The sequence below is a fragment of the Anoplopoma fimbria genome, chromosome 20 (assembly GCF_027596085.1).
Source record: "Anoplopoma fimbria isolate UVic2021 breed Golden Eagle Sablefish chromosome 20, Afim_UVic_2022, whole genome shotgun sequence".
Taxonomy (NCBI): domain Eukaryota; kingdom Metazoa; phylum Chordata; class Actinopteri; order Perciformes; family Anoplopomatidae; genus Anoplopoma; species Anoplopoma fimbria.
The window spans coordinates 11,824,807-11,851,659 of record NC_072468.1 but is presented as its reverse complement, the minus strand read 5'-3'; the positions used below and the strand labels follow the sequence as shown (position 1 = coordinate 11,851,659).

The window sequence follows — 26,853 nt, the reverse complement described above, 5'->3', positions numbered from 1 at the left end:
TTCTAATATGTTTGGTTTCTTTTCTTCCCACCTTCCTCTGTTGCAGGCTAATGTCTGCTGTGAAAATGAATATGAGGTATTGGTTCAGTTATATATATATATATATATATATATAGCGGTTGTAGAGGAGTAGAACTGTAGCTATAGTAGTCATAGTATCTCTTTTGAGTGTTTCCCCTGTTCTGTTTACAGTAGTGCTGGCTGTATTCTAAACACAAGACAAACATTTGTCCTCTGCATGGAAAAACAGATTTGACACATTTAAAGTTGGATAATGAGCTGATTCAAAAGCTGTGAACTTGCAAGTTCCCCATAGAACTTGGAAACCAGACAGCGAGCCTCGGCTAAAGCTTGGAAACACCATGACCAAGGCCCTCTGGAGAAGGTGACAATCTGCTAGTAGAAATTTTACAAGTCCACCAAGTCGGTCTCTTTATTGTTAATGGAGCTTCTCCAGGGTTTGTTACTTGATGACATCAGATACGAGAGCCTTGGTTTTCTGCCTGAAGCTTTAGGAGAGGGCTTAAACATAACTATGTATATATTTCTGTGCATTTTGTTGATTTGCTAAGTTTAATTGTGTCTACCTGCAGTAGAATTAATAAAAGTCCTTAGCTGTTAGTTCTCTTTTGTCCTTGTGTCCCTATTGTTTTAATTGCACCTCATGTCTTAGTCACAGGGTCTGGAGCACTCTACAAGCTGAACCAATAAATAACCTCCTCAGCCCCGAATCTTGGCTGATTTTGTTTATGTTCAGGCTCATCTCTGAAGTGGATGTCCATTTCATCGTCATTCCTGTGTCCACACACACACACACACACACACACACACACACACACACACACACACACACACACACACACACACACACACACACACACACACACACACACACACACACACACACACACACACACACACACACAGACAGATCTCCTACTTGCATTCCTGGCTTAAAAGGCTGCTGGTCGGTGAGTGCAGATGACATGTGCTGTTGTGGAGGAGAGACCCTCACCCTCATCCGAAGACCAGAGTTTATTTGTAGAGCCCACGGTGATGGTTGTTAAACGGGGCTGCGAGGCAGGCTCAGAAACAGTGGTGTGTAATCACTGATCCCTCCTCTGTTCCCTGTGCACACAGCCCCACCGGAGCAATTATACTCGTATCATATGGACAGTTTACACACCATTGATTGGATTAGCCTCATTAACAATATAAAGGTGACAGTTAGATAAGACTGGTTACATTGTTCCCCATAACTGGAGTTTACATGACTTTTGTTTGGTAAATGATGTGTGGAGAGAGATGTGTGCTGCTAATATCTTAAGCTCCACGAGGTATTGGAAAATGAGGGCTTCAACTGGTGTTTTGGCTGGGGTGAATTGAACTCGCCATCAACATATGAATTGTTCTTTGTGTCTTCAGTTTGAACCTAAAATAATCTTGTGCCATGACCCAACAATATGTCCCCCAAATTTTGTATTGGTGACCTCTGTGGTGCTCATGCATAATACGGACACTAGACTAAGCTAATGTCAAGAAAGATTTGACAGATAGTGGAGTAATTCAGTGTGTTTGCTCTCTTCGCAACTTCATTAACGCAGGCAAGATAACATGGTGGATGCATGGAAATTGCAATGATAAATATATTAATACAAAGATTAACTTGCAAACACTTACATAATACTTACATAAGTATCAGATCAGATCTAAATACACCAGTCCTGTAGAGCTCTGTGTAGAACCCTGTGTTTACTTCTCTTTCTACCCTCACGGCGTACTTGTGTGTCTTGTCATCAGGATGACCACGAGAGCGGCTCCAGTTCCACCAGTCGCAGCGTCTCAGACAGCTCCAAGGCCGCGGCCAAGCCCCGCCGCCTCCAGCAGGCCGCCCCGAGCGACCCGGACCTGCCCCCAGGTGAGTGATAGCCTCCAGGCCAGTGAGGCTACTCTGCCTCCCTGCTCAGAGAATGACCACCAGGGCGCATGGCCTCTGTGGGGGAGGATGGGGCCACGGAGTGAGGACTGAGATTAGGAACTATTACACTGCAGAGAAATCTTGTTTTGTTTTTTTTCCTTTTGGCCTCTAAGACTGCTAAAGAGACCAAACACTTGGATTAGAATCCACTGGCTATTTGTAGCTCAAGGCCTGCAGAGGTCTGCCTAAGATTCAAATGTAGTTATTACCTCTTAACGCTGTAAGAAATACTCTTTTTGGGATGAGCTGTGTAGCGCTGCATTTTTAACCAGTGTAAATCAGCCAGAGTGAGCGGGGGGGATGTGTCTGTGATTAATCACACAGTGATGGCTCTTATCAACAAGGCCACTTGACCACATGCCTCCTCCAGGGCCATGGATTCCATGCCTGCCTTACTCCACCACTTTACTGCCTCTCACAAAGAAGGGCCTTGTTGGATTGGGGCTGGATAATGGCCTTTGAAAGATGTTTATAACTTTTGTAAAAGATAAGATAAGAGATAAGATAAGATAATCCTTTATTAGTCCCGCAGCGGGGAAATTTGCACGTCATCATATTCTTGTTTTTTTATTTTTATGCTGGCACAGACAATTTGAATCTTATTTAAATGTATGCAGAAGTGTAAAAGGATGTCACAACCTCAATCATCTTTTTGAAATACTCAACAAACATCCTCACAGACACAACATTGGGGGATAAAATAAGTTCTAGGGACAGGGAAAAAGTTTCTAAGGAAAACTGCAAAGGTGAGAAAGATGTCGGCAAAGGGGAGACTAAAATATAAAGAAGTGATAGGACTTTAAAAGAGAAAATAGTAAAGAAGTAAAAGAAGTGAGAGAGATGGGGGTCTTTAGCTTTTAAGAGCTAGGTCACAGTCTAACTCCCGACCGCGAGGCTCACTCCCAGAGCACTAGTATGCATGAATGTATGAACCTACACTCCTGGCTGCTTGTATCTGGGGAGGATCCATTTCCAGGCCTGATGTTATAAGATAATATCTCTCCCCAGCTGTTAAAGCAGGGTACCTCACACCCCAGCAGCTCCCTTTGGGCCTGCCTCCAACAGATCCCCCAGGTGTGTGTGTGTGTGTGTGTGTGCTAGTGTGTGTGTGCCCGCGTGCATGTTTTTTAGTGTATCTGTGTTAAGTTGTGCGCACACCCCCACATTTCTCCAGTAGTGGACCTTGTTTCAACCCATTACAGGCTTTAGAGACAACTCTGAGGTCAGAGGTTGCGGCACCTCAACGAGGAAGCAGATGAACGCTGTAATCCCAGCCATCCTAATTAAAAAGGTGGAGGTTAAAAGGTAGATGGGGTAAAACTAACCTGCTATGACTCAGACAGAGGAAGTTTTCCTAAGAATGAGATACAAAACAAACCTGTCATGAGTCCCTAATGTAGTTAAAGGATGTTTTTATGAAAGTGTGGACACAGCATACAGACGCAGACTATTTTGTAGACACTCATTCATTAGTCTGAGTACCTTATTTTATGCTTGTTATAGTCTACTGGTTCGGATACACATGTTGCTGCCTTGTAGCATTTCCATTTCTAAGAAAATAGTTCTAATCTGCATTGCCTTGTGAAGCTCCAATACAGTAAATCCTTAAATATACTGAAATGTATGCAGCTAGCACATTCCTCTTTGCCTCATAATGCTATTATCACCATTATAATATAGATATTCTTTGATAGATAAGACAATAACAAAATATTATTGGACATTTAAAAAAATAAATTTGAGCATTTGTGCTGCGTATGATATTTTAATTGCTTTACTTTTTAATGGAGTTCTACTGCAGGCTAAGTTTGCAATGTGTGGCTGCATATATTATATTAGAAAGTTTGGGTTGGACTTGCTATCAGCAAAATCCAAAAAATCTATATTAGTCTGACTGAAAATGGAGGCAAAAACAGGTGATTAGGAAATCTTTTTTTTTTTGCCTCATGCATGCCTCCAAATTTGCAGCTAGTTGCACCTGATGCTTCTGTCTCAGAAGACAATGATGGACGCAGGCAGATGTGTGTGTGTGTGTGTGGGTTGGTAGGAGAGTGGCACCGTGTGTAGATGTGTGCTCGTCGAGGAAGACCCGTGTTAGCAGCAGGACCGTTGCAGACAAACAGCCAGTCTTACCTCCTCGTCAGCATCCACGTCGACAAACCTCTGCGTTGCGTCCGCTCCCCTTCCTCTTCAAAACAACCAAAACAAAACACGGCCGACACTAAAAAGCAGCCACCAGCAATTATCCAGTCATTTGGCCCTAAGCTCTCACATGCTGAATGAATTTATCCTCCCCGTTCTCCCTGTGGTGGAAAATAGTGATGTTAATTCATATGCCATGGGATTGGTAGCCACACAAAGACCAAAGACCAAGTGCTTCCACCTTGGGCGATTCTGTGAGTGATTATGTTTACTGCTGCTTGTGGGGGACCAGCGGCCACTGTTTGTGAGAACCGCATTTCTCTGTTCTAGGGGAATCCTGCTCCAGTGCTATTCACACCATTGGAAATGTGTTTTGTTTTATATGAGTTCAAAGAGATTTAAAAGTCTCGCTTGGAGTCCGGGTTCAGCCGGCTACCTGTGAGCTGGGTGGATCAAAGTTCTACTCAGGATTTTGAAGCTGAACTCTCCTAAAGAGACAGTTTTGCATGTGCATAGGACATGTAGTATGACGTGTCTCTGCAGTCTGACAGTTTCTCTGGATAAACTTGTTATTTTAGATATTTGATTAAAGTTTGAATGGACACTCTGCATCTGTTGGCATATTAATAATGTGTATAATACATACATATTTGACTTGTTTATAGTTATCCACCAATGTTCTTATGTCAACCATTTCCATTTGGAGTATAAGAGCATTTGGGGACCAGTTCTTCTATTTTTCCCTATTGAACTAATACATGGAGCTAGGTTGTAAACTATGGAGTCAAATTTTCAGTTCTAACCATGGACTGTATATAACAAGTGGACGCTGTCTTTACAACCAGAGGATTGCCCCTGCTGGCCATTAAAGGGATTGCAACATTTAGACCCTTCCACATTGGCTTTACACTTCAAAACCGGAGGTTGTTGCCTGGTCCTGACCATTCATATTTTGTCGGATAATGCTCAGACCAAATTTGCATTTTTATTTCTTAAGATAACAACTGTTATGTGCATGTGTTTAAGTGATGTTTCCCACCCTGCCCAAAAAGCACAAAATGCACATTGTTACATGGGCTAGGTTCAGTGTGCATGTGGGTGCATTCACTCCAACTTTTGCTACTTTTTTATACCATGTTTAGGCTACATGCATGTATATACTTTTGTGAGAGTATATACACCTAGATTTACTGTGTTTGTGTTGCTTAGTGTTTGTCCAAGAATTGTGCATGCATGCAAGATTCTGTTGTGTAAGTATGCGTGTGATTTGAGGAGATTGAGATTTGCATGGGCTGAAATGTAAACACACTTCTGAGAGAAATCCATGGTCCAGTGCTACTTCTGTCCTGGTACCGGGGCCTTTGCTCAAAATAAATCAATACAGCAGCTGTTCTGGTATTACTGGGAAATGCTACTTATGGATAAGGAATATCCCATACTGGTAAAGGCCGGAGCTTTCTCCTGTACTGGAGACCTGCTGTACCATGCATGGCTGGGTTCTGTGAATCTACAGTTTTACTAGAAGAGGCCCTGGAGCTAATCAAATGGCTAACATAACCAAGTGGTGGTAGTAGCCTTGTAATAACATAGGCTTGCAGTACTTCATGCTCCTGAAAGTTACTTGTCACGGTGGAAGTGAGATCCTTGTATCACCATGTTTAAGTTCCTGGTATTTTGTATTTTTATAGATTAAAGATAAAAAACATTTTTGAAGTATATGCAACACTTTTAAGGTGCCATGTCCCACAGTAGCTACTATATGTGTTTTCTTGGCTACATTGCTAACCGTACTAATTACATTCCAGGGCAACACGGCAGGACCAACTTACAGTACATTTATTGTCTGATGGACTTGTCAATCTTCCCCTCCACGGCTAATAACTGGCATGGCTGATAGCTGCTAATACTTTCCATATAGAGGAAAAATGGTGAGCACGGACAGTATAGTGTTTCTTTCCTGTATTGCACAGAAGAGAGTACTTTGCCTGTTCTGAGATCACATAAAGGAGCTGTTTTTTCCAGTCATTTTATGGTTGAACAGTTTTAAGTGGGCTGCTTCCCTGTGGGCCGCAGCACAGGTGCTGGCTGTGTCAATTGTTTACAGAGGTTCAGAGCGGCGCGATGGCTCGCAGAGAGACGGATTGGGGGCCCGTACTCCGGTGGGAGGCAAGAGGAGGTGCAGCAAGTGTAAGAGAGTGCAAAGAGAAAAAGAGAGAGACACTCTGACACGGGTAAATTAGATCCAGAGGGGGAAATAGCAGGAGGTAAAGTGCCGGTTTTACTGCCGGGGCTGCAGGTGCGACGGCAGCTTTCAGACTGACCCCAGAACCGCAAGGCGCGCACAGACGCACACTTGGCCACATTCATGCACGCAAGAAAAGCAGCCAGGCACACACACCCCCCGACTCCTACAAGCACATGCATGCATGCAAGGCCACGCACAAATGTCACGAACACACATCGCGTTTATGAGTGGAGTTTATATTATGTCATCCTCTCTTCCTGCCACTCTGTTTGGTCAGGCAGCTAACTCATGAGAGCTTTTGTCAATTGGATTATGCTAATGCACCGACGGGCCTGTTTACAAGTGGCAGAACAGTTCACCAATTCATATAAATATTTTTCATCAACAGCACCATTTAGTTCTGCCCAATTATTGGTTCTGTTTTGCCCCGGGAGCAGGCGTGTAGATACAGGAAGACAAACATTTGGTTTGGAAAATAAGGGAAAAGCATTAAAGGTTTATATGTTTTAACTTGTAGGGACTGTGTTTAACAGTACATGAGAGGAATGAATAATGCCATTGGTCCTGTGGTTAGGAGGATTTATTGCTGTATATTTTCATATTTTATGGTCGAAACTCCCCAGTCTGTAATATTTTAAGTTCTTTCTTACTTGGTTGAGTAATGACCTTAGCATGTATGTTTTTCCTGCGAAGCTTCTGTTTCTGGGCGTCACTGTGGCCATTAGGAGGTACCGGTAACACTGCCGGATGGCTCCCCCAGCCCTGCTGAAACCCAATCCATCGGACTGCTCTTTCTCTCTCCTGCGTGCTGCATCCCTCTGCCTCTTCACCACACAAAGCCACCAGCCGCAACATTACACCCTCCACAAATTTTTTTTTTCTATATTTATGTTTCTTCTCCATTTGTTGATTTCTCAAGCCCTCGCTCTCCATCACCACAACATTTCAAAGTGCCTGTCTCATTCTATTCAAATCCGATAAATGCATTCAAAGTTTGAAAGTAAGTGATGACATAAACTGCAGCATCACACTATAAAGGGATATTTTTGTTTTTATTTCTTGTCAAGACCCCAGGCCCTAGTTCCACTGTGCCCTCAATAACTCTTGTCTCGTATACATTTGTATAAAGTTCTGTAATTTGTTTGTGTGAAGGGCATCTGTATGCTAATCCAATGAATCTTGCGTACGTTGAAGTGAACGCACAGGCTCCTCTGTGGTTATAATGGGCTGGGGAGGGATACGACTGAGGCACCGCCGCGTGCATGGTTTTTGGTTAAACAGGACTTTTGCATCTGAGTGGAGAGCTCTTCAGAGATTCATAAATCCAACCAGGATTTGTAGCGCTGCTCAGACAGGGCGAGGAGTAAAAATGTTTTCTTATGGATATTTACCTTCTTTTCACTTTGCATGTCAGAGGGATAGACCAAGGCGAAAAAAATAACATGTCAGGCCCTCGTCTTATTTACGAGCAAATGAGGATGGCAGGGATTAGTAGTATTGAGCCCAGACGTTTAAGGAATGTGTGTCTGGATTTTACTATTTTACGTTGTCTCAGTATATTAGTAGACATATGATAATGTAGCTACTATGTGTCTAAGCTACTTGTAATTTGGTATGCTTTTTGTGCATCTCTTCATGCAGTTTAGGATGTTCCTCATGTGTTTGCTTATGTGTTCTTAGGTTACGTGCAGAGTCTGATTCGGCGCGTCGTGAACAACGTGAACATCGTGGTGAACAACCTGATCCTCAAGTACGTGGAGGACGACATCGTGCTGTCGGTCAACATCACTTCGGCGGAGTGCTACACCGTGGACGATATGTGGGAGAGGGCCTTTATGGACATCACTGGTGAGCATGGGCTGCTTACATTCCCCAGTAGTGGGATTAACTAGTAAATCAATCATGAGCGAGCATGCCACAAGTTAATAGAATAGTAAGAAGTAAAATCCTTGTGGACCCTTGCTTTTGATGGCTACATGGTTAATGTGTTATATTTCTTAATTTTTAGAGGTAGAGACACTAATTACTTCTTCTCCCTTTGTCAAAAAATAACCCTATTAGTTGCATATTATTTCTGAGAACTGGACAGGGCCTTGTGAATCCAGCCATACCTCTTGACAGTCTCCAGTAGAGTAGTGTTAGCTGCAGACCTTTAACATGGAGAACCATAAACTCTTTGATTTGTCACATCGTTGTGTTCTGTAGAAAGTGCCTAAGCTTCCAGTTATTCTTTAATGTTGCAGCGCTGAACAGGGCGCTTTATGTATCACATGCCATCTTAGGCTTCTCCTGAATCTTGTAAAGGGTGTCTATCAAAGCCTTTGGGGTAGCTCAGACTCCTGGGTTTCTCAGATTTCTGTCAGAGAATTACAATTATTTTAAACTTGAACTACCATCATAATGTTGAAGACAGAGCTGGTTCTTCACAGGGAGTCACAAAAGCCTATATCAACAGAGAAATCACGTAGTGGTCAATTTCAGTCACTGTTATCACTGTGGAATTTCTTGTTAAGGGGCGGGGGGCCCCAACAGTAGTTACTGACACCGCGCAGAGAATGAAATATTCCTAGGAATGATGAGTGCTGTTATCAGGCTGTCAGGGGTGAGTGAATCAGTCACAAATTAGAATCTGATGACACACACACACACACACACACACACACACACACACACACACACACACACACACACACACACACACACACACACACACACACACACACACACACAGAAGCACAAACCACTCGTGTTGTACAAAAGTAACTTGACACAACAGTTCTGTGATGTCTGCTAAGTGTCATCTCCCCTGCTTCCCTAGATCACAGATAATGAGGGTTTACTGTCAGGCCCTGCTCTTTGTTAGTGTGTGTGTATACTTGTATAAACTAACACAATAACTTAAATAAGACCTATCCGCACATACATGTCCAATGCAATTATGTTGACCTGTTTGATTAGTGTCAACCTATTATGTGTTCAATGCAAAGTTATGTGCAGTAATGTAATTTTTGGTGTTTTCTTTATTTTCCTCTGTTAAGCCCCTGAGCTGGTCCTTAGGAAAGTGATCAACTTCGCCGACTGCACTGTGTGCTTGGACAAGCGGAATGCCAGTGGCAAGATCGAGTTTTACCAGGACCCGCTGCTGTACAAATGCTCCTTCAGAACGCGTCTCCATTTCACCTACGACAACATCAATTCCAAGATCCCATCAGTCATCAAAGTGAGCAGCAGTAACCGTCATTATCTTCCCAAAGCCCGAGATAGAAGAAAAAAAAGTGGTTTTATATGGTTTAATCTGATTTCTTTTTGGTATCGTCCAAACATGTCTCACATTCTAGTGATGGAAAAAGTTGTACTTAGTCATAGCAGCTCACAGTTGTTAGAGGAACATTTGGCCTGCTTTTGTTAGGTTAGCTGCTGTCAGGTCAATAGCAGGATAGTGACTAAGGTCAGGCCATTGGAAGACAGACCTTTGTTTTTGCTAGATTTAACTTCCTGCAATAAAATGCAAGATAATGCTACAAATAATGATGTGTCACTCTAGTACCCATCAGTATTTGGGTTTGACTCAAGTGACTTTAATCAGCATCTTGGTTCAATTAGCTCTTCTTATCTGCGAAATGGCACTTTGTTTCAGTCTCTTTGGTTTGAAAAAAGCTGCCCCAGGGAACAATATGCTATTCCTATCTTGGCCAAGTTAATCAATGTTTAAGAGCTAGTCAACCATGTTGATGTAATTGAAAACACCCAGTCTAGATAAAGATCTCATGTCATGAAGCAACAGCTTTTGGACTACGCCACTGTTGTTGAGAATATCTCTAATTCGCTTAATTTCAATCTATGTAAACAATTTCTGCTGATGCATATTTAACCTCTTAAACCCTGGGTTAAAATAAGGACAGTTATAATATTTTGCAAAGTTTAGCCAGCAAATGTACTGCAGCAGTCTTAATGTTCATGTTTGGTTCATCTTTCCACTATAAAGCTTCATCATGGTACATTTAATTTGCTCCTATTTATCTGTTAACACATTTTTATCAACGGACAGAATTAAAGCAGATGTGGCTTATTCCCATCTACATATAGTAGCTACAGTAACCAGCTTTGTGGTTAAGGGAGCTTCAGTTTGATTCAAGGTATACATAGTATCCCATCCACAGAGTCACAGACATCTAGAGTAGTTGTTTCTGTTGCCGCATGTTAAGCAGTTGGATTGGTAAGTCCACGTTTGACTATTTTCCCGTGCTTCTTCTTTTATTAAAATGTATTAAGACTGTATAGTACTAAATGTATAACACAAACTCCTCTGACTAAATGAAAAGTTTTGCAGTAACGCACATTTCATGTTTCATGTATGCATGTATTTGTTTACATTTGGACCTGACCTCTTTCATCCTGACATTGTCTTTATTTTAAAAGAATGAACTATGTACTTCCTGTCCCGTTACTCTATACAGTACTTTGGCTTGCATTCAGGCCATAGTTGGAGGTTTGTAGCTGTCAGTCATCAGAGAACCTTGTTTAACAGGAAATGCATCATCCACATGCAACTGTCAGCATCCACCAGCTAGCCAGAGGGGAATCCATACCAGTTCTTATAGGGCCCGAGGCATCTAATTAAACATTCCTTTTCACATTAAGCAGGAGCCTATCGGAAACATCAAAATATATAATTTAAACACTAAAATCGCTTTTATACTCTGCATCTTTCCTCAGATCCAGACCATGGTGGAGAGCCTGAAGTTGTCCATTACTGATCAGCAGCTGCCCATGTTTATCCGCATTTTAGAGCTGATTATTTCCCTCTACTATGGGGAAATCGGAGGACACAAAGAGGGCGAGGGAGAAGAGGGCAGTGTTCATGTCAGGGAGGCTGGAGCAATTTTACCTGGTGAGTTTTTTGTGTTGTTTTTTCATTCATTGTTATCAGGGGAAAAAATCTCTGGGTTGCTTTATTAAATCTGGAATGTTTTCAAAAGTCAAAAGTCCTAAGCCAAGTTTCTTTCAACTATATTTCAGTAGCATTTGCCACTTGATGACAAGCAGATGCTAGAATCTGCATATGTAAGTACATTAAGTTAGGTCAAATAGGCTTTAATTTTTGCTCTTTATTCTTTTGTTCACCTACAAGCTGGTAGTTGTATGCCTAATGGCCCTCTTTTTGCTGATACTGCTGTAGATGTACATATATGTACCAAAAGAAGTACACAGCAAAACAAAAGCAACTTTTTTTTTTGGCTCTATCAAAATAATTCTCGAAATGATATATTGAGGTCTCACAGCAATGTAGTGTGTGTGTGAGTGTACTTCCCGGAGTAGTCATATTTCTCAGACAAAATGTGGTTGAAAGCTCGGAAGTGGTTAATGAGCCATCCAACCGTGCACAAAGCTTTGAAGCTTTACTCAGACAGCGTTTTCATCTGCACGTTCCCTTGTTCTGTTCAGAAGGCTATGTCTGACCAATGCTCGGCTGCTGTTCCTAAACGGGACATTTAACATCACTTTGACCGTGGTGTTTCACTCCTCCTGCTTTTTCCACAAACAAAAGCTGGGGCATCTAACTCAACACAGACTGTTGTCGTCAGGCCTGATCCCCTCCATGTGGATGGAGGCAGGCGAAAGGAGAATGATGGGAAGACACGAGGACGAATCAAACACAGGCCTAGAAATCGCACCCCCATATCCAGGAGCTGAGCAAAACACACACATGCAGTGTGTTTCTGGCGCATCACATACAGACACACACATAGACTATAGACTTACCTCAGTCCCGAAACTCCCATCTCATGTCTCCCCGACTACTCATCCTCATCTAAGCCAAATAGAACAGTATCAGGTCCCAGGTCCCTGCTGGGCTAAATCAGCCTCTGTAGCACCAGGAGCGAATTATGGTGCAGGGGGAAGTGGTGGGCAGAGGGGAGGCAGGCAGCCCAGCACAACACAGCCCATTGGCTCACTCCCTCTGACTCGCTCTCCCTGCCTGTTGGCCTGGAACTTTTACTGCTAGTTGGCGCAGCTTCCAGTTCAGTGTCCAATGCCAGATGTAAGAGTCGGTGTCATGCTACTGCTATGCGGAGCCTCTGAGAATGAATTAGTATCCCATCACAAAAATATACAAGAGGGGACCAGCTCTTGGAACCTGAGCGCCCCCAGATCTTGTTATGCTGGAAGTAATCGACAGAGTGAAGAAGCTTGGGGGGGGGGGGAGTGTGTGTGTGTGTGTGTGTGTGTGTGTGTGTGTGTGTGTGTGTGTGTGTGTGTGTGTGTGTGTGTGTGTGTGTGTGTGTGTGTGTGTGTGTGTGTGTGTGTGTGTGTGTGTGTGTGTGTGTGTGTGTGTGTGTGTGTGTGTACACTGTAGTAGGTGGGTGTGTTTGTTGGGAGGTGTTGCTGCAGGAACATATGGTTTCAGTGTATTCATTTCAGATTTAAGGAATAAAAACGGAATTCTTTTAATAATAGCAGTAGAATTACAGCTCAGATGATTTATTATTTGTAATAATAAAATATAACGTATGTCCCTTAACTAGTACAGACAGCCTTTACCATTGATAGGTTCTGAGCTCTACAACATTCATGTATGTTGACGCTTACAGTGACTGACTTGGCTTACATGCATATTTATTTTTAGTGGGTTGCAAGTTTGTAGGAAACAATCATTGTCACATGATTGCTGAAACATGATCCCGGCATCGTACATAGTACTTCATCACATTCATCTGATTTCCCATAGGCTGTTTGTGGTGAGACTTTGCTGTATAATCTGACTGTGTGTGTGCGTGTGCGTGTGTGTCTTGAATATGACTTTTTCCCTTATGTGAAGGTGTTTTTTTTTCTTTTTGCCAATTAACACAGTGGAAAAAGCCTTGTAATGTGTTTATGTGCCCATGATTCACCGTGACTGCATGTTGTTTGTTTGATTCCTTCTCTTTTAGGTAAGAGCCAATGTCTCATTAATAAATAGCCCTAATAAGTGAACAGTGCGGGACACTTGTGTGTCACTAACCAAAGCAAACCTCTTCAGTCTGGATCAGATGGCTAGCTTTTCCCGCCATCTGTATATGAAAGTAGTCTGTGAAACATTGTAAAAATTTTCAGCGGTTGGAAACGCAGATGACTAACACGCTTGAATGGACCAGCTGGTCACGGCACCAAAAGCTGTACGGTTTCATCAAGTATGTGAAGAATTATGAACTGTGGCTGCTGAAGAGTGGCAATGTGTGTGTCTGTCTGCATAGCATATATGTTTATATTCGTGCCTGTTTGTGTGTTTGTCCAATGGCGTGTGTATGTAGATTTTTAGTGTTTGCTCTGTAGGAGAGCCACTGAATTCTTAGAGGCCTATCCAATGTAATGGAGCATCACAAACGAATTAGCCAGAGGCCACAGGCTATCTGCCTGTTAGAAAACCTCATGTGGCTCCCTTTATGCAACCCCAGCGACGTGACAGGGCCCCTTTTTAATCATCGTCTCACTTTTTTAATATCTGTGTGGAGACCGTTGAGTGTAGAAGTCAATGGACGCGCATGGATGAAACGACTTTTTGTCTCGCAGAGCGTTTTTATATTCTCCTGCCACGACCGCTTGATCGTATTTTAAAGCATTTTGATGTCAATGTCACGCTGGTGGTGTTAAATTGAAACCTTATGCAACACACATGTTCGATATGTGTTCCATTCTTTTATATTAAAGTAGGTTGGCAAGCGCACCGATGTGAGTGTATTACCTGTGAGGAAGTGGGGAATGGACAGATCTGATATTTCTGATAAACTGCGACTGGAAAGGCGGCCAGCAGAGTAGCCTTTACTCAGTGGTCAGGTAAGCAGCCCACCTCTCCCTCTATAAACATGGAGGGACATCTACTGGCCTGTGTGGGCACTGCCTGCTCTCACTCCTCCCCTCCCACCGTCTCAATGTCACTCAGCTGCTCACTCACTTACACGCCCACTCCTACGCCGCCACTCGCTAGCTCAGACATACACCGCTGCCCGGAGGCCTTGGGCTCATGGAAACCAACCATGACCCTGACACATCCCATTACACAGCGCCTCTGAGCTCTGCTTGTGGACATGTCCACGAGAAAGATTCCAGGCAGGCTGTGATCGCTGTCACGGCGATCCTGTGTGTCATAGTGCAAACGTTTTTGGCCAACCCCACATCGCTTCTCTGGGAATTTTTTCCCTCCCCTCCTTTGGATTAATACTTCAAAGTCTTCTTAAGCCGCTCTGTTTTGATCACTTGATTGGTAATTGTGCTTTTATTTTGATTGCCTCGCTATTCGAACGTAGGCCTCGTCAGGCTGGGACGTGAAGCGAAAGAGCTTAACTCGTTGAACTGACACCTCAAAGGCTTCCACGGAGGGAAAAACAAAAAGGGGGGAAAAAAGAGAAATGAGAGATAAAATCCAGCAGGGAGATTTGAGGGGGGAGAGGGAAGAGCGATAAAAAGCCATAACATGGGATTTCCAACTGCCAATTCGCAAAGTGAAAGATTTAATTAAAATATGTCATAATTTTCAACGCCTTAGCCTCTGGGATTCCTAAACTGTGACCTCACGGACAATTATTGTTTTCTCACAGAGGACGTGAGGCCGCTAGGAACGGGATTACACATTCTTGCGTATTGACATCAGCTTCCTCTCTCTTCCGCGATGGGACAAGTTCGGAGGTTAGGGGGTAGGTGCGTGGTGGCTTGAGGAACCTGTGAGACCCCCCAAATAGTTTGCTAAGGAAGAGGGGGAAAGGTACAAGTGAATGGGCTTCACCACATGTCTGCCAACATGCCAGTCCAGGCCAAGTTCACGCCAAGTTCGATCTTGCTGCTCACAATCTTCTGTTTATCTTCAACCCTTTAGTTATACAAGTATCCCCCTTTGGCCAGGCTTTGTCCCATATTTGTCCAGGCAGTGCTATCTCCACTCATTCTCATTCTCAATCTGCCAACACTTTCTACATTACCCTCTCCCCCTGGTGTGAGGACTGTGCCTCCCAGGAGCCGGTGCTCCAGTCAACCCCCATGCACACTCCGTCTAGGTGATGACACACAATCACAATCTACCCTTCCTAGCCTTCACCTGTACTCGCCAGGCCCGGATTGTGCTGATGGCCTGTAGCTACTCGGCCTCCCTCTTGGCCTCCATATTAGTCTGTTGGTCCCCCCTGCTGCATGCATCCTTCGTGGATGCGGCCCTGACCACCATGATCCAGCAAGCCCAGTCAAGGCTCTCCTCTGTCAGGATGCTGGCTGACAGACGGTGCCCTCTGGCCTCCATTGGAACGTGGCTTCCTCTTTCTCTCATTCATGCATCACACACCTGCACACTGGAGCATTGGCAGCTCCACTGTGAAACTGCCTTGGTCTCTGCTGTTTTTGTGTGCTCGGTTGACAGCTGAAACATCTTGCTTGTATTAAACCATCCCAAGGGCATGGAGAAATTAATTTAGCATGCTGTATTGGGAACAAACACTTCCATTATAACCTGTTTTTTCTCTGTTTGGCCAGTTTGTGCTCACAACCTGCCCCTTTAAATTGACTCTTCTGTTGCTGTAATTGGAAAGTCTTCTTTGTTTGGACCAGATCTTTGAAGGTTTGGAAGTGTCTAAATATTCACCTAAAGAATCTTAAACAGGCTCCTTATAGGGGTAAAAGTAGACCTGCAGACACTAACCCTGACAGTATTTAAAGTACAGTACAGGAAAATCATCTGCATATCTTTGCATTTCAACTAATTATGCCTTCTTTACCCCTTCAGGGATGGATGTGGATATGGAGAGCCAGGGGACAAGCCAGTACTCCAGCCAAGACCTCTACATGCATCCTGGGGGTCCTGAAGAGGGAGACCAGGGTTGGGTGTCCTGGGCTTGGTCTTTCGTCCCAGCCATCGTAGCCGCAGAGGAAGAATATGAGGAAGGCCTCTACGAGCAGAGAGAGGCAGGAGGCATCCCCACCAACCCCCAGCAACACACTCCCAAAGACCCCATCGTTTCTATAGGCTTCTACTGCACCAAAGCCTCTGTTACCTTCAAGGTAAATCAGCTGATTCATAAAGTCGTGCATCATCATCATCTATGATTCCATTACCAGATCATCACTAAATCATGTGGGGGCTACAAGGCAGGCCAGCGTACATTTGGTGAATGACAGTTCCAGTTTCTTCCATGTTTAAAGTTGTATCATGTCATGGGAACAAGGAAAAATATGATCAACTTAATGCCAAATATCAGAATAAAATAAAATAAATACTATAATATTCTACACCGTTTTAAAGTTATAAGTATTCTGACTCACACTGACAGTAAATACATGTAGTTTGAATTTCAATCAGAGTTAAGATGTGCTATTCAAATAATAAAATGTATTTTAGATAAACTAATACATTTTATACAGTGGCAACAAAAACACATTTTCATGTAAAAAACAACAACCCATAAGTGCATGGACAGATTGTTAAGATGTGTATTTAATGTGTGTACTACACAAAATGTAAAACCAATTTGTATAGGGGGCTTTCATGGTAAGTCAGGAAATTCTTGGGGAAGTTCTGCATATAATGATATTTAATGTTGATGTAGAATTTCCTGGTTAAAGATATCGTTGTGTTAACAATTACAGCTGGTTTTTCTTTTCCCCCTGGCCGCCGTTATTCACCCCCTCTCCCCACCCGATCGCTGCAGCTTATATTTTGTGGTGATTTTCAGTTTGAGTCTCAAAGAGGGGCTTGATCTTCAGGAAGTCACAGTCCTCTTTGTCTCGGTGTGTGGTATAAGGGGAGGGCAGTGTAACCGCTAACCGACGTCTCGGGTCACGTTAATGTTTTAAACATCATACGTGGTGCGATGACTATTCAGAAAATGGATCCCAAACTTTAATCCTGCCTGCTCACTCAGAATAGTTTGAATTCATCTGCGTTTCCCCTCAGGTTCAGCCACTTCGGATCACATTACTGTGTGTGTGTGTGTGTGTGTGTGTGTGTGTGTGTGTGTGTGTGTGTGTGTGTGTGTGTGTGTGTGTGTGTGTGTGTGTGTGTGTGTGTGTGTGTGTGTGTGTGTGTGTGTGTGTGTGTGTGTGTGTGTGTGTGTGTGTGTTTCACAGCGTGTGTGATCAGTAGAGGGGAGGTATGTCTTGGGCCAAACAGACCACGGTGCTTTAATAATAATAAGGTTTAAATTGTTCCTGTATTGTTTGAGTTCTTTTAATCAATTAATTGCCTCTCGTCTGGAGTAATTGCAGACAGCTGAAACGTTCTCCTCTCTTTCCTACAAGGAAGTATTTAGTTTGAGGGAATTTCACGTCTTTGAGCAGCCACTGCCCAAACCTGCGTTTAACATGGACATGAAATCAGAGAGGTATTTTTAGATTGCTGACCCATTACTCCCCAGAATCTGTTTGATCAGAGAAACTGGCAGGATCATTTAATGACTTTAACACACATAATGCATACTTCAGCGCTTACCAATTTGTTCCACTCTTTCGTGTTTTGCACACCTGCCAAACTCTATCGCACGCCAGACGTCACGCCATTCTTTTTGTTGTGGTATTTTCGTTTATTTCGACAACAACAGCAAGCGTTCCCAGAGCCTGCTTCCAACTTTTCTACCGTGTTACATTTCTGAGAAATGGACTTGAAGATAAAGGACCCCCCATGATAGTCACATCCAACGTCAGAACACTTCCAAGATGCCTCATAAAGAATCCTTTGATTTGTGTTGGACTCCTAACCTTTGAATGAGGCCAAAGTGTAAAAAAAGGAGAGGTAGCAGGGACGGCAGTGGCAGCAGTAGCTCGGCGTTAAGCATTTGTGTTGGTGCAGTGGTGCTACACTGCTTCTGTGTCTGATGTGTTGTTTACGGCCGAGGTACAGCCGGAAATCCCCCTCAGTGTTCTTATTGGACAAACAGTCATCGTGTTTGTGTCTGTCTGATCGGCAGCTATTCAGTGTCAGTGCTACGATGCACTGATGTCGTCAGAAGGGGCAAAACTTTAGTCAGATCATTTAACCTCCCTGCTCACTGCTTCTCCCAGGGACCTGGAGGGGGATGGAGTGTTCCCGGCACATGATTAAACCATCGGAATCGAACCAGGGGAAGGGAGCGAGGGTGAGAGAGTCCGCTCCATCAGTGGGGATAATAAGGCCCAGCTGCTCCTTGCACTGCACCTGCTTCCTGTGCTAAAAGTTGAATGGACGAAGGGCCTGCACAGCTCGCTCTACACATTTTCTTAGACCGGGCGACCTTGAAAGCATCACGGCTCTGTACCCCTCTCCCTTCAGCTAGTCTCTCTCTGCATCTATCTCTACAGAATGAATGCTCTTCTTTCAATCACTGTGCATTATCAGTTCAGCCTGTGGTATCCCGAGTGCTTTAGTCATGTTCTGATTGTCATCCCCAATAAGGCAGAGCGGGCCTCCCCTAGAGTCAGAGAGGAGCGACTGTCATGTGGTTTGATGAATGCCTTTGGCCTGTGTCCAAAATTGGGATAAGAAAACGCTTCAAACGTCCCAAGGCTGGCATTAAGCCTCTGATCTAAGAACAAATGTCATCTGTCCTTGTTTGGATGTTATTGTTTCTGGTTTTAAGCATTATTTTTGGGGGCCTCTTGCCCCTCACATCCAAAGACTTGCATAGCTTTTGTTTATTTTTCAGATCATGTATCTGTTTCAGCAGTGGATTGCGGGCACACACACACACACACACACACACACACACACACACACACACACACACACACACACACACACACACACACACACACACACACACACACACACTGTTTGAGTTCCAGTTTTAGTGTTGAATTTCTCTGAGATCCGTATTATTGCCAAAACCAGTACTTATTCTGTCAAACAAAGCTTAAGAATCCCTTGACGTCTCCCAATATTTGGAGTTGCCTCTTACACGGCTGTAAATACTGTAATTTTAAGACTTGTTTAATTGGTTTTGGTAAATATCTACCTTTTGGATGTGACAAAACTTTAACAGTAACACAAATTTAAACGTTGGAAAGTTTCAGTTTTTGAAATTTACATTTACATGTCACTTTTGTGACAACTTGTTGAACCATTTTTCTTTTTCTTTCTTTGATTAAATAGGAACTGTTTAAATGTGATGCTTTTTGTCTTCTACTGCAATCAGCTCAAAGGCAAAATGGCTTTGACTGCTAAATAATGTATTAAGTTGATCTTTACTCACTCTTTCTTAAGAGCATTTAATGGTGTCTGTCTCTGTCTTTTGTCCCAGCTGACAGAGACCCAGTCAGAGAGCAGCTACTACAGTCCTCAGAAGGTCAAGTCCAGAGAAGTGATATGCCTGGAGCAAGAGGGAATCACTATTGAGGTACTTTAAGATGCTACACCTAAATCTGTTGAGAAGCGACATTAACCAATGACAGCTTTCTTTAACTTTTGTTTAACCAACTAATCAAAGTCCAGTACAGATGTTTAAAATAGATTTATGTGAATTGTAACACTTATTAATATTGAAGCAAATGTGAAAATGTGTCCTGATATAGATTTTCAATCACGTTGTTCATCTCTGGATTATAACGAATTTTACGAGGAGGAATATTATTATTACAAAAACATTAGGACCAAGCATTCATTTACATTTTTTGGTGATAATCTGCCCTCTACCAATACTTACATCTGTAACCTTGTTACCCATCAGGGCCAAACTTGGACAGACAAATGCAGATCCCCTGTCCTTCCCTTTTGACCCTCCATTATTATTATTTATTATTGTTATCATTATCATTATTATTATTATTAGTATTAGTGTTAGTGTTATTATTATTATTATTATTATTATTATTATTATTATTATTATTATTATTATTATTATTATTATTATTAGTGTTTCCTTTGTTCCTCTTAACCCCCTTCCTAAGTAGTTTTATAAAGCCTCTCCAGGTCACTAATCTGTGGCCTGTTGTGAACACAGAGGAATCCGTGTCTGAGTCGGGGCCCAACTCTGATCATTTCCGCATTTCCCCCTCGGCGTAGAAAATATTTTAAAAACCTTTTTCTCTGATTACCTGGTTGGAGCAGGAAAACAGTTTTCTGCTTCTAAGCTCTCCACCAGATGTGAGAAATTCTGAGAGATTTCCAATTCCAATTTCTGTAATTTATGCTTTTGCTGGAAGAGAGGGAGAGCAGTCTGAACTGGGACCAAAAGTGAGAGCGCGGAAAGGCGAAGGGGTGGCTAGTAAAACAGGGAAAACTAGGCCTTGTAATTATTGTGTGGTGAAACGTAAAGTTTTATTGGATTGCTCTCTGTTTAGTTGTCTGCTGGGTGAAACAGGCACGGTGAGGGAGAGACAACCAAACCTTTACTGGTAACGGTGGCTGCTGGACTGCTACCACACACTCACACACCACACTCAAGGGAAAATGGAAGCTATCTGACCCCTGGTGTCTTTTTTTATCATAAAGGAATGAGCCCGCAACCTCAGCAGCACCGCAAACCAACTCAGCCTCAAACCGGTCATGGTGGAGAACCTTGTTTGTGATATATTCACAATAAATTGAGTCCTGAACTGTCATTATTTTTCAAATTTTATGTTCTACTTTTACTTAATTTCTGTGAATTATTGCACAGATCTGGTTTTACTAGGCTTCTGTAGACTGATTTAAGACACTTTACATCCTGGGTGTTCTCTTTGGAGAGGAAAGGATTCTGAAGCTAGCACTGTCGACTTCTGTTTAGTTTTATTTACTATATTAATATTCATTTTCATTAGTTTTTTTTCTAACTGCACAGGTTGTTGTATTCCTTATTTTCCTCACTGGAGGAAAGGGCTCCAGAGTTTATTCAGTTTCCACATTGTTTTTCATGTCCAGGTGGATACATCTGGAGTATAAAAACTGCTTAAAGTCTGTTCCTACGGTTTTTATTCCAGGTGCTGATGATGGGGGAGCCCTTCTTCGATTGTCAGATTGGCTTTGTGGGTTCCCGGGCACTCTGCCTGAAAGGCATCATGGGAGTACGGGATTTTGAAGAAAACATGAACCGACGTGAAGAGGTAAAGACAGCCCTGAAAACCTCAAGGAAAAATGAAAACAAAATGCAAAAAACTTGAGTAAGAGGGATAAAGAAAAAATAATTTAAAAGCCCAGAACGGAGATGAGTTTCACCCAAACCGTCTCCCCGCAGCCTCTATTGCTCCCAAGAGCTTTCAGAAGGAGGTAGAGATGTGGTCTGGTGTGTTTATGGAAGAGACCCAGCTGCCTCTCTGTAATTCACCGTAATCCTCTGTGTTTGCCAGATACACCACTGTGTCAGCTGCAGTCTCCATCTGCTCATGTGCAGTGCACCGCTTTTGGGCTCAATTTAAATCGATGTATTTCATCAATGTGTTGTTTAAAGTTTTTTTAATTTTATTTTTATTTGTGGGTCCACCTACAGAAACATTTAATAAGGGACAGCAAAGTACTTTCTGGATAAGATTTGTATTGCAGTTTGGTCTAGGTTGTATTCTTGTGACATCTGAAATAATCTTAAATATTGCTTCCATTCTCTGAACACCCTCTCCTCGTCTCGTCTCTCTGTCTCTGCAGGATGCAGTGTTCTTCAGCTGTGGGGAAAGCCTAAGCAGTAAAGGGATGACCTACCTTACCAACTCTCTCTTTGACTATCGCAGTCCAGAGAACAACGGAGTCCGGGCTGAGTTCATCCTGGATACCGCCAATCACAAGGTCAAAAAGAAAATGAGATTCTGGAGCGTGGGCACCAGCCGGTCTTTACTAAGCCTGGTTATTACTGCTTAAGCTTAGATAAGACCAACCTTTAGAATGGACTTTTTGTGGGTTTCACCAAACGTAAGCCTAGACTAAATTCCCCCCTTTGTTAGCAATGCACGTTCATATGAATGCAGACGCAACTATGCCTAGCAGCGTGTGTTGCTAGGATGTATTAACATTAAAAATGTGGTGCTGTCTTGCTAATGTGTAGCTAATAATTTATAATTTGCACCAACTACGAAGGAATCAAAGTGAAAGGAAATTTCACAGACGTCGAGATATGAAAATCAACAGAGCTGTAACAGTTGTAAAGTTGGCGCAAGAAGTCCCCATCCCAAATACTGCTGTACTAAAGAACAATGTTCCCTACTATATTTATTCTGGAAATTTTAATTTTAGGAAAAAAAATCAGTAACTGGCTTTTTTTTTTTTAAAGTTGACTTCGGTTTGGATGGAGGCCAAAATGCAGGAGCATACCATGCTTTTTCAGATTGAGGTCCTCAGAGAGCATGAGAGCAGCCAAGCAGCTACATCAGTTAAATAGTTTGCCTGTAGTGAATTCTACCAATGTTACAGGTTGTTTGTAACATATGCAGTACATTCACAATTAAGCAGACTAACCACTAAGCCTTCAAAGGACATCCAAGCAAGCAATAGCTGAGACTAAACCATATTGCGAAAAATGAAGCAGTCGGTTAACCATGCCGAGAACCGACTTAACACGAAGCTCACAGCTGGGACGACGCTTATTCAACCCACAGCAGTACACAAAAATGCATTCAACGTGATTAACTCACTGATGCTGTTTACTCGAACGGCACCTGCCATTGACACAGTCTGGACTTAACAAAACATCTGCAGCGCTGACGTCGTCAAGCTGTTAAGACAACAAAGCATTCACAAGAATGCTGCAAAAACCTTTTATTAAGACATCTGTGTCCTTATTTTTTGAAGCAAAAAGGTTTTCCCACCACATATTAATGCAGGCATGGCTTAAGTGACTGACTAAAGAAAGCACACTCAGCTAATAAAGCTCTTTAACTTGTTCAATAAACACTAATCTGAGATGATTACATCCAGTCTTTCTTCAGACTTATCATATTTGTGGCAATAAAGTATTATACCTTTTTTAACACTCAGTAATTCCTCTCTGCAATAAATCACTCCGATTGAAATGACTGCCACTTAGATTATCTCTTGTCAGTCACCCTGCTGCTAGCTGCAGTGGAGGAATGTTCCCCGCTATCTCAGCAGTAGTGTTAAAGCCATTATTCCTGATAACCACCAGCTCCCTTCATCAGCCAGCACAGCTCTGGTGTTGACTCTGCTGCAGAAATGTTCATGACCCTCAAATGAAGCAATTGTTTGGACGTCCATCCATCCATCTACCCACACTTGAAAGTCTTAAAGAGTCAAAGGGTTTTCGTGTTAATTCATTAGCGGTTTTGTAACCAGCCAATGGCTTTGATCCAAAAGCATGCCAGAGCCATTAGAGGTCCCCTAATAAATATTACTCATTAACCCGCCTGACTGATAAGGCTCTATTGAAATCTCTGTTTGGAGAGCTAGTGAGTGAGTCTGGGGTGGGGGTGTTAAAATGTGTGTGCGAGAGGGGCCTCTCACATTCTCTCTCACTCTGTGTGTCATGCTCTCTCACTCATTCTCTCTGTTTACTAGTGGTTTGATGTGCAGTAGAAGTATAACTTTCTAATATTGTCTATAGGACAGGGTCAACAACTCTTAACCTGCAGACTGACAGGTTACGGTAAAACAATACACTCAGCTAGATCAAAAGTTCTTTTATCTATATTTAGGTTTTATTTGTTAAAAATGGTCCTAAATAAAGCTTATGTTAAATAGAAACTTTAAATGGCCCTTGGGTCTGAATGTGAGTATGTGTGTTAGCCCTGTAATAAACTGCTGACCCTAATGTTGTATGTAATGATGGTTACACACTCTTTTTAGTGTAAGGTAACTGACAGTTACAGAGTGCTTTAATAATAATAATCATCATCAATTCTTCATTTTTTGGTCCCAAAATGTATTGCTTTCAGATACACTCTGCATTACATCCATGCTTTTAAAAGCTGCACCTTTGCTATCTTGATAAATATTTCCAAATTACATTTCACAATGTTATGCTGAAACTATCAGCAGGCAAAACAGACATTTATGAAAAGTCCTATCCTTTAGCAGATAAGGTACGTCTTGCCAGTGGCATTCACCCAAGCACCAATCATATGAGAACTTTCACTTCCATTTATAAATAGCTTATTGCTCAATACAGACCAGACTTGAATCATTTGTATATAAGTATAATAAGGGTATAGTTAAGTGTCTACTCTCTATCTGGATTTCCGTTCTTAAAGTTGATTGAAAAATATGTCAAGTATCTTCTTATGTTTCCAGTCTTAAATTTCAAGTTAAATGTTCTTGATATTAATGTTATGGTTAGCAAAAATCAGATCAACCCCTCAATTACTCTTTTATTTATCTCTGATTTGACCCCCTTGGCCGTATCCAGCATGACCCCAGTCACTACTCTTAAATGCTATCAGCTTGTTTGCTCCCTTACTGCCATGTTTACCTAACTCCACTTTTGTTTGACAGGAGACCTATACGGAGATAGCAGGCATGCAGCGCTTTGGTGCTTTCTACATGGATTATCTCTACACAATGGAGAACAGCAGCGCCAAAGGTACTGTCTAATTCATTCCTCCTCACAGAGCTCGTTTACTCACCTGGACACCTCTTCTCTGTTTTTCTTTATGTCTGTCATGTTCTCCTTTTTTCTGACTTGCTCTCTCTTTCTTCCTATCCATATTGTTACCTTTCTCTCTGGCTTCTCTTTTATTTTCTTCTCTTCTCTCCTATTCTCTTCTCTAATCCTCTCCTATCTTCTCTTCTTTTGTCCTCTCCTCTCCTCTTCTCTTCTCTTCTCTCCTTTCCTCTCCTCTCTGTCAAACAAGCCCCCTGGAGACCTGAAGAAAGAGCTTGTCTTGTTTGAGTCTAAGCCACCTGGTCCTTGACCCCTACTGTCCTCGCTCTCACCCCAAACTTACCTGGAGGGCAACTGTCAGAAGTGTTTAGTCTGCGCTGACACGTATTTGAGTTTCTTTCTCCCGCTGCTTGTTGAAACACTGCCTCCCCCCTCCCCTGTCTCTTTACCTGTAAGCTCTTGAGAAAGTGAATAGGCTCCTCGTAGCTAATTAGGTGTCACTCTTCCTGGCAGAAGCTCGCAGACGGGCAGGGTTTCTCATTCCTCAGCTGCAGCACTCAAGAATGTTTATTCGGGTCTGAAAGATCTGAAGTTCCCATTAGGAGATAAAGCCTTCCCCCTTCAATTTGAAATGTTATATTTGGCCCACAAACGTCTCCACGCGTTAGGGTGTGATTGTTGAGCATTTTATTTCAATGTTGCTGGGAAGCAGTATGTCACTTGACTGACATTCACAAGCGTGAATGTCAGTCACCGACACAAACACACCCAAAACGAAATAAAAAATAGATAAATAAGGAAATCTAACATTAATTAATTATCAGCTTTATTGATCATGAGAATATATATACATGAAATTTACCTTCTGAATTTAACCCATCCCTAAGGAGCAGTGGGCTGCTAAGAAGCCGGGGAGCAACTTGGGGTTAGGTGTCTTGCTCAATGACACCTCGGCATCATCCTTGTGGTTGCGGGACGAGCGCTCTACCCCATGAGCCACAGCCGCCCCATTCACAGTACTTAAAATGATTTCAGATATAATCTAGGTGTGCAACCCCTAACTGTGTTTGAGGGTAAACATGTAGAATGTTAAAAAAAACCCAAATGTATACATATGTATGGATAACGATATAATAGGATAGCATTACGGCTCATGTGTCACTGGCAAATGTAACGCTGGAAACGACCAGTAACAGCGCTAACTAACTAGGATGACATAGTGCACAATTGCTCTTCTAAGTAACAAAAAAAAAAATCTGCGTGAACCAGTTCAATGACCTGAACAGATAATTTGATGTATAACTGGAGGAGTGTTGTGTCACCTGTGTTGTTTCATTCGCCGCCTTCTTTTCCTCTTTCAGTTTTCTCCTCCCTTCCTATACCTCTTTCTGACTAGACTATTGTTTCCTCCCATATGACAGCTACAGATAATCATCTAAATTAAAAAAAAACATTGATACTGTCATCCTGAGCTGTCAAAGTCATTTCTGACAGCAGGATAAGTGTCAGTCTCTTTTCCTGCGGGACGGCTGTGGTTACCCGTGCCAATTGGAATGCTTCTCTTCTGTCAGTGTTTCTCTTCTTCTCGGACGCGGACCAGATCCAGTGTCAACCAAACAAATTACTTTCCATCGCCATGGGACTGACATAAACTCTGAGTCAACCGAAATACTAACCGACCCAGGTCACGCTCGCCATTGACTTCACATGAGAGCCGCGCTGCAGATTAAAACCTTTTTTTTTTTAATCTTGGGGAAATGGAGACACTTTTAAATCGTCTAAATCCCGGCTAATTTCGGCCTCCTCGTCATTCCACTGACTGTTCTAACTGCAGCCATATGGTTGATATTAGGCCTAATCCATTGCAGTCAAATCCCACTGAAGAAGGGAAAGGGAAGTGGCATTGCCCTTTATAAACCCCCAGAATTCAGTGTGGGTTTCACCCCATCCCCCAACCCTTTCAGCAAAAAGAAAAAAGGAAACTCATGGTGTTGGTTCTCTGAGCTGTAAGAATGTTCTGTGCAGTGGTGGAATGTAAT

At 42.6% G+C, this 26,853-nt stretch overlaps 1 protein-coding gene across 1 annotated transcript in view; it reads left to right on the top strand.

Annotated features, from left to right (window-relative positions):
• Positions 1–26,853, top strand: part of LOC129110086 (intermembrane lipid transfer protein VPS13B-like) — a 328,960-nt gene that overhangs the window by 20,353 nt on the left and 281,754 nt on the right. Inside the window, 9 exon segments of the mRNA XM_054622236.1 lie at positions 1,801–1,918; positions 8,046–8,213; positions 9,404–9,585; positions 11,082–11,256; positions 16,114–16,388; positions 19,598–19,693; positions 21,255–21,377; positions 21,913–22,050; positions 24,706–24,793. Of these exon segments, the coding sequence (XP_054478211.1) occupies positions 1,801–1,918; positions 8,046–8,213; positions 9,404–9,585; positions 11,082–11,256; positions 16,114–16,388; positions 19,598–19,693; positions 21,255–21,377; positions 21,913–22,050; positions 24,706–24,793 (1,363 nt within the window).